Here is an 8,447-nt window from a genome sequence, read left to right on the forward strand (position 1 = left end):
TCTTCCGGCTCCAAGGACCTGTGTCTCGCATTCAGTTCTCACAAGAAGCAACGCCAGGGATATCATCGTGATCGAACAACGGCTCCCTCCTCTCATCAATATGTTCTTGAGAACCTCAAAGCTCGACTGTACTCAGAGAGTTAATCGTTGCATATTCAACCACCGATGACCCTCCTGATGATGATAATGGATGCCTGGCGTCCATCTCACTCATCCTCTTCGAGATTACCTATATCAAGTCATCTCTATTGCCCATGCAACATCATCCAATCTGTATATTCCATCTGGGAATCCAATAAGCCTCCAACACTTCGTCAGCATTCATTCTACGACCCTGCTACAATAACCTCCATGATCACGCAGTTGCCAGCCATCATGTTCTTCAGCTGCCGCGCCAAACAGCCCACGCCTCCGCCGCCCCGGCCTCATTGCGTCTCCTCTGGCTGCGTCCACAAGGTCTTGAAGTGCGAGGCACCAACCAAGGCTAAGCGCATTCTCTCCATCTTCTGCAAAGACCGTTAGTTTGGTGGAATCCTTTTCTGGTAGAGGAAACTCTCTGACTTCGTCCTCATTCCCAAGATGCCTGCCGCTCGCGTACCGGCGAGAAGATGTGTACGAACCCCAAACAGCCTGGATTATCCAAGTACTGCGAAGACCGTACGTTGCATTGTCTTGGTTAAATCTCTCCTCCAATGCCTGTATAGTTGCTGAACATGGTCACCTGGGGAAAGACGGCCGCTGCCACTGCCAGGGCTGTTCCAATCAGCGTATCTTTGCCGACGCAAACCAGGACTGGCCATATTGCCAAAACCGTACGTTTCTCGTAACTTTCGCGTCCTTAATACCGCATAGTTCACTGGCTATAATACTGATTTCACCGTCTCTCGGGCATACAGACACCTGTTCAAGCTATGGATGCCACAACAAGCGAGCCACTAACTCTCAAATGTGCAGCTTCCACACGCCCATCTGCCTTATCCCTGCCTGCGGTCACCCTCGCGTCGGCGATGGCCTCTACTGCTCGAGCCACACCTGCACAGATAAGGAATGCAGCAGTGTCATCGACGGCGGCAGCTGGTGTAGAGATCACCGGCTCTGCAAGACCGCGGGGTGCTCCTCGCCGAGGGTGGTTTCGCCCGGTAGAACGCATGAAGAAGTTTGCTGGTTCCGTGAGTTTTCTCTCTTCGACTCCTCAAAACGAGTTATTATATCCTGAGGCTGTGGAATACTGACATGGCGGAACGCTCCAGATCTACCGACAAGCTGCAACGCGACAGCCTGCGGAGCCGTCGTCAGCGGCGGCGTCCACTTCTGTCCCCAGCACGAGTGTACCTATCCGCCATGCCGCGAGCGCAAGGACAACGGAACGGACGCGTCAAGACTCTACTGTGCCAGTCGTAAGAAACCATATATTTTCTCGCATCTCTCCCAAGACACTTGAGGGCCTACCCTCTTTCACACGAAATCCCACTAACAAAACCTCTCTCGCTCGGTTCTCAGACACCTGCCACGCCCAAACCTGCCCCCAACCAGCAGCAGACCTCGCGAACCCCTCGAAACCACCACACCGACCGAGCTTCTGCGTAGCGCACAAGTGCGCGGCAAGCCCAGAGTGTCCTCACCCCTCGAAACCCGCCAGCCGCCGCTGCGCCCTCCATGCCTGCTTGCACCCGTCCTGCCCGGCCCCGCGCGCCGACGATCCGCTACTCGTCTCTGCCAGCCAGTTTTGTATCGGACACGAGTGCCGGGCTACGGGATGTCATGGCGCCGCGAGATCCAACGGGAGTTACTGCGACGCGGCCCATGCCTGTGTTGTCCCCGGATGTCCCTCCCCGCGTGACATCGGCTCCGGCGGACTCGGAGTAGGTGGCCCCGGATCCGTATGCTGCGCCTCTCATACAGCCATGATTGCCCGCGACACCTCCGGCTGGAGCACCACCATCGAGCGCAAGAGTGTACCCACGCCACCTTCGTCACCGCTGCCGCAGACGCAGAAGCAGAAGTTTCCGTATCTCAGTCAGACGGAGGAGGCGCTGGGGATGCGGTTCAGGGAGGAGAGGGAGAGACACGATCAGGAGGCTAGACTTGCGGAGGAGACGAGGGCTTGGCATGCTGTCACCACGGCCGCTGCTGCTCGCGGTGGGAGTGATGAGGTCGAGGTTGTGGGGGGCGTGCCGGTGCCGGGTGGATTTGAGACGAGGGGGAAGAGGCACCGGGCTAGAAGAAGGGGGAGTTATGATAGTGGGGTTGCGCCGAGTCCGACTGTGAGTGAGGGGACTTCGCCGAGTGACTTCACGTTTGTGAGTTGATGGTTGTGGTTGTGTGGAATACGAGGCGAATAGGGCCTGGACGATCTAGGACAGTGAGAGATAGAGTGAGAGTGAGTGTGTTAAGGAGACGATCATAGAGACTCAACATAGACAGTGCTGAACAATCAGCTGCTTCAATGGGTGACTGGAAAGCAACTCTTATTCCCAATTCATTTTCTAAATTTTGTTTGATCTAACTTATCGCACTAATACTGCTTTGAACGAGAGGACGGCTTCATAGAGGAAACCAAGCGTAAACCAAATAACGACGCACTCTGACGAGCAACTCTTTCAAGCGGTAGTCTTTCAAAGAACGAGATACCCCAAATTTCAAGATCCATACAAGCAGATGACAGAGGTTTGTGTACATAAGCACAAACCCAGCTGTTGAATGGAATCATCACACCGACGCAACGAGGTGAGAAATTTGGTCACGCCACCCACTTACGCAGCGTCGCCATCTAAACCCTGAACAAGACACCTCACCGCGTCTCTCCAGGTGCAAGAGGATCACAGACGAGCCAACAGAAGACCACCAGGCAGCAACCCGGCATCGCCATCGATTCAGACTGTCCCCTCTTAGCCTCGGGGGGTCCATCTAGGCCCACGCTCCGACAAGACTCATGCCGAAGGCGCCAAAGAAGACGAGAACGCAAGCCCAGACGCGCTTCGAGCCCCTCAGGACGCGCCAGCTCTCGTCGGACAGGAAATCCTCGGCCAGAAGCTCAATCAGCGCGGCAAAAACGAGCAACCCGGACGAGATAGCATTCATGGTGCCGACGAGAATGAGGCCAAACTCCGAGTCAGGGCTGTAGAGGCGGTGGGTCGCGAGACCGATGGCCTGGCCGATGGGCGTGGTGCAGCCGTAGGCGAGGGCCATCATCCAGGGCTGGAGGCTGCCCTGGGGCCAGTCAATGTTGGCGATACGGGAGCCGAGGGCGAGGCCTTCAAAGGTCTGGTGGAAGGCGATTGCGATAAGGAGGATGACAAATTCATGGCCGACGGAGACGGAGAGGGTCATGCCGATGAAGACGGAGTGGAAGAGGATACCGACTTCGAGCATCATGCACTGGAGGATGTCCTTTTGGTGCTGCTGTGCGGGGGTCAGGACGATGCCGCCGTTGGAGTTGACTTGCACGGCGCGGTTTTCCTCGTCGACGATGACGCGCTTCTCACCACGCTGCTGTTGCTGCCCTTGATCGGTCTCATCGCCGCCCTCTGGTTGGTTCGGGGCGAGTACGGCGTCACCAGGGGTGCAGCTCATTTGGCGGGCAGGGGAGAAGACCATCTCGATGATGGTGACGAGGAAGATGCCGGCCAGGGCGATGGCGCCCGGCATGGCGGGGTAGTCCTCGACCCAGAAGGAGCTCAGGCATGGGTTGCCGAGGAGGGTGAAGGCCGTCGGGAGGAGGTGAACGAAGGCGGTGGCGAGGAGAACGCCAGTGCCAAAGTGACGGACGGCGAAGAAGAAGGGACGGGGAATGCGGATGCCGGGGATACTCTTCGCGATGAGCGGGAAGGCGCAGGCGAGGAAGGAGGTTGCGAGGATGATGAAAAGGGCGCCGACGTGGAGGGGTGTGTTGTAGGCATCTTCGTCGCCGAGGCCGCCGGTTGGGCAGGTTGAGCGGGCGGTAATGCGGTCGTGGTCGTGGGTGTGGGCGTGGCGCTTGGTGACGGCTTGGGATATTGTCAGCTTACATTGTGTTAAGGCATTGGTGGTGAACAAGAAGGAGTGAGATAAGTCTAAGTCGGATAAGGCACAATGGGATGAGATGAGATGAAATGGGATTTGTATGTTGATACATGTGGGTGGGTAATGGGTCGACGAGGCCCGTCTTCCGAGCGATTGTGACGAAGAAAGATCAACTTACAATGAGTAGTTTCTTTGGTCGCGACAAGGAAAGACGCGACAGCCTCGGGGCTTTTGAGGGCAGAGATGATGGCTGAGCAGCCAATGACGGACATGATCCAGCTCACCCAGCCCCAGAGGGCGGAGCGGACGGGCGCAGAGGCCCAAAGGAGAGGTGTATGGTCATCACCACCATTCACCTTTTTGTTTCGGGGATGGAAACCTGGAAAGCATTAGTATACGTTGATGAATGCTGTGTGAGGTGGTGGTTAAATGTCGTTGATGATGCCGGCCGATGCCGCATGCACACCGAGAGCGGTGAGTGAGGTGAGTGAGGTGAGAAATGGGAGAGAAGGCACCTTGATGTCGTTGGTCCCAGTCTCCGCATCATCACAACCACGAAATCACCAACATCATTGAATATTTTGTTCATGAGAAATCAAGACTCACCGTGTTTCCACCCTCCCGAAACGCGCAGCCTTCGATCGGGCTGCAGACGTGGCAGCGTCTGGTAATTCATGTCGTCACCCCGGCCGTCGGATCCATCGCCGGCGCCGCCCCGGGCCCTACGTTGCTCGCGGGCGTTGGCAATGCCGTTCAGATCCTCGCAGGTAGTGAGGTCGGCGGAGAGGAAGGGCGGATTCTGGTTCCAGTCCGGGTGCTCCAGCGTGATGTCGTCGTTGCGCGAAGGGCAATTCATCGTGGGCGAGAACGATCTTTGGCTGTGGTTTTTTTTTCTACGGGGTTACTAGAGTCCTTTCGTGGGTCGATTGGAACTTGTCGTTGTTACTGTCTAATTGTTGTCGGTCTCGATTTGGTATGATTTGATGTGGTGTCTTGTTTGAGTGGAATCGTAAGAGGATGGAGTTATGAGAATAAGAAGATGGAGATGGAATCACACGAGTCAATCTTTCGAGGTCACTGGGGATCAAGGTACCTTAGTACTTTGAGGTCGTCAATTTAGGTACCTTGAGGTTCCTTGAGCGTAGGGGGCTCGTAGTGGTGTCAAGTACTTCCTCACCCAACTACATATGGGCAGTGACATCCAGCTGCTGTTCTCTTCGCAACCTTGAGGGAGCCGGGTGCAGCAGGGCCCCAAGCCTCAGGGGGGAAGAGGAACCTTGAAAGACCTGGCCCGACTGGCTGTCCCTAACTGTGCCGTCTTCGGGATCTAGAAATTTTTAGGGGAGCGTGGCGGGAACTTGCTTCGGCCAAATGCGGAAGCGAGTCACACAGCCAGTCTCAGCCTCAGCATCACTCATTCTCTGATTTCTAGGTACAGTGAAAGTTCATAAGAACGAAAGCCGTGTTTGAAAGTCTCTGCCGGGGCCGAGGAGGGGCTCCTGGGCGGACGGAGGACAGTGCCGGTGGGACTCTGCACTTCATGCTCGTGGTGTATCCGTACTGCGTAAACCGTAAACCCAATCTTCATACCGCGAAACTCGGACACCGATATTAATTGGAGACTCTCGGAAGACGGCAGCAGGTCAGAAACTTCAGACGTTTAACTTGAATACGGCCCATGCTCGTTCTGGTCTGTTCATCATGAATCTCGTCCCGCCTTTCAGTCATTCACTCATGGTCACCTGTGGTGGGCTTGGCTGACGAGGATGACCTCGTTGCGTATCACCGCTAGCAACCCCGAAGCCCAATCATTAACACCCTCCTCCGTAACCTCTTCGCGCCGAGGGTAAACAAGCCATCACCACTACCGGCAATGCATATATCCCCCCTTTCCCCCAATCTCAAACCGTTCACCCGCATCATTTGATCCCCGCGATTAGAACGTCACTGCATAGAGTACCCGGTTCTTCCCATAGTCGCATTGCCTACCACCTAGTGATGGGCGTTCCCGCTTACCCCATGGGGCTGAGTGCTCCCGCTCTATTCCGAAGCTCAGGCCGCAGGACTAGAGATAGCCGACAACACCAAATAACGGATAAGTCAGATTCGACTCCCTCCCCTCTGTGACTGCAGTTGGTTTGCTTTGAGTGCCGGTGTTCGACTTCGTGGTGTCTTGACTTTGACTACATACATACATACATAGTTTATTACGCCCCGGCTAAGCTGTTTAGGGCTCGCATGATTATCTACATATTCTCCACATTCGTTCATATCCTTGCCTCCCAGAAGCCCATACAAGTCTTGTTCGTCTCCGTATGTGTCTTTTTTAGTTTTGCATGTCGATGCTGCGGTTGCTCGTGGGGTTAGTAGCAGGCCATCTCGGAGTTGTTTCTCAAAGTGTTCGACGTCCTATCGTCGGCGGCCGAAGCTAGTCCTGCTGTCGATGGCACGAGGATGCGTGGGGGTGTCTCCGGTTAATTTGATGATGTTAGTTGCGTGTGGTTTCGCTGCTGGCTGATCTGTGCATCTAGCCTCTCCGTGCTCATGGCGAACTTGATCGTCTCTTTGACAACGTCTACGCTTGGCGACCAATCCTTAGGGTCGGACGCGCGCTTTCCTCCCAGGAAGTATGACAGATTTCCTCTCCGCGTTTCCGTCTGTTGGAGCATCCGAGTCCGCTGTGCCGTCCACTGTGTGCATCGAAAGAGAAAATGCTCTACCGTTTCTGCAGATTGCCCGCAAGCGCATAGCGCCGCGGCGGTTGCGCCGATCTGGTAGAGGTACCAGTTCAGCCTTGCCATTCCGGTGCGTAGTTGCGCTAGAATGCTGGCTTCTTTCCAGGCCAGTCCGTCATACAGCTTGCGTGTGTGGTTTCCCGGCAGGGCTATGTCGATCTTCTTCGAATATGCTCCTACGTTGTCGGGCAAGGCTCCGTGCTTCTGTCGCACGCTCTGTAAAGCGATCCTAAGTGCCGTCGAGTAGGCTCTGGCCGGCCGTTTTTGTGGTGTCTTGTTTACTTGGGTACTTTCCTTTGCTGCTGCTTTGGCCGCTTGCGCCAGGTCTGACTCTATCGATGATGGAAGCCAGAAGAGAGTGACTCTGTTGCCTCGTCTCTGCAGAGCTTGCACGCTGGCATATAGTTGTCGGATCTCTTGTTGGCCTGACTGCTGCCGCGGGTTGTGCATCACCAACACTGCCGCTTTGTTGCGGGTGAAGACGTGGATGGCCCGGTACTCGAGTCTCTCTGGGAGAGACTTGACCGCTTCTGCCAGTGCCGCTAGCTCTGCTACATACGGGTTCTGCTCCGTTCTCTGACCGAACGTACGCGAGGCCGTCACGACGCCACCGCCCCCTCTGAAAGATGCGGGCAGCGTCGTCGCCGTTCCAAAGCCCACAACCTCGTTCCTTGCTGAGCTCCCTGTCGCTATCCTCACTGCCCATCCAGACCGGATTGCCTCAGAGGCCTTGACCGTGTCGTCGTCGACTACTGTATCAATACGACGTTCCCAAGGAGCGATCGAATACCCTTCGATAGTCTCCAGCTTGTCAAGGGGTAGGTCGCGATAGGCCTCCGCCATCAACTGGAAGGGTGACGGAAACCGTCTAAAGGCCACCGCCCGCAGACGTCGAAGCGGATGGGTCTTGGGAAGGCTTCGCAGCCGTACCCAGAATGTCGTTGATTTTCTGTCGTACCTCTCTTGCGCCGATTGTATGCTTGCCTCCGCTTCAGCGACCGCCGTGGCCACCGTGTTGAAGGTTCCCACGATCGCTTGGGCGCCAATCCTCTGCACTCGGTTGATCACCCTCATCTGCGCTGCTCGACACCTGTACCTCCAGACGTTCGACGCGTAGTCCATCGTCGGTGCTACGGCCGCCACGAAAAGCTGTCTGGCCGTCGCCGGAGACAGGCCTTTGAGCCGTTTGAGCCCCAGCACGGCCTCCAGCCCTTTTGTCGTCGCGTCTGCGATGTGCTTTTCGAAACGGAGTTTCGTGTCCATCATCACTCCCAATACTTTGACGTGGTCCTTTGCTCGGACAGTGTCACCTTTGATGACGAAGCTGGTTGAGTCCGCCGGCAGCCTCCAGTTGCGCGTGAAGTGGATGATGGCCGTCTTGTCCGTCTCGAACGTCGCCCCGCTTCGTCGTTCCCACGCGAGTGCTCGATCGATAATATCTTGGATGCCCTGACGGTTTGCTTCGCGCGATCGGCCTGTGACCCACGCCGTGTAGTCATCGACGAAGGCCAGCGCGCCCCCGTTCTCGTCGATTTGGTGCTGTACGAGATCGGCGTTGAAGAAGAGGAAGAGCACGGGCGAAAGCGGCGAACCCTGAGGCAGTCCGGCTTGTGGTAGCGGACGAGCCTCGGACTCGTGACCGTTAACCAGGATGCTTGCCGTTCTATGGGAGCAGAAGGCGTCCACCCATCTCACCAGCTTGTCCGGGAA

At 56.1% G+C, this 8,447-nt stretch overlaps 2 protein-coding genes across 2 annotated transcripts; one reads left to right on the forward strand and one right to left on the reverse strand.

The window, feature by feature from the left end:
* Positions 1-375: 375 nt before the first annotated feature.
* On the forward strand, positions 376-2,309 carry BDZ83DRAFT_578533 (uncharacterized protein; the record flags this gene model as incomplete). The annotated part of the gene is made up of 5 exons (XM_060505136.1): positions 376-517; positions 580-657; positions 732-1,169; positions 1,251-1,397; positions 1,501-2,309. The coding sequence occupies 5 exons, from the start codon at positions 376-378 to the stop codon at positions 2,307-2,309; spliced, it is 1,614 nt and encodes a 537-aa protein (XP_060364594.1).
* Positions 2,310-2,459: 150 nt separating this feature from the next.
* BDZ83DRAFT_622973 (ZIP zinc transporter) lies at positions 2,460-5,114 on the reverse strand. The gene is made up of 3 exons (XM_060508352.1): positions 4,609-5,114; positions 4,181-4,381; positions 2,460-3,986 (listed from the first exon to the last, which is right to left on the reverse strand). The coding sequence occupies exons 1-3, from the start codon at positions 4,856-4,858 to the stop codon at positions 2,908-2,910; spliced, it is 1,530 nt and encodes a 509-aa protein (XP_060364595.1). The 5' UTR covers positions 4,859-5,114; the 3' UTR covers positions 2,460-2,907.
* Positions 5,115-8,447: the final 3,333 nt, after the last annotated feature.

Source organism: Colletotrichum acutatum (genome assembly GCF_030867785.1).
Source record: "Colletotrichum acutatum strain CBS 112980 chromosome Unknown BDZ83scaffold_51, whole genome shotgun sequence".
NCBI classification, from domain to species: domain Eukaryota; kingdom Fungi; phylum Ascomycota; class Sordariomycetes; order Glomerellales; family Glomerellaceae; genus Colletotrichum; species Colletotrichum acutatum.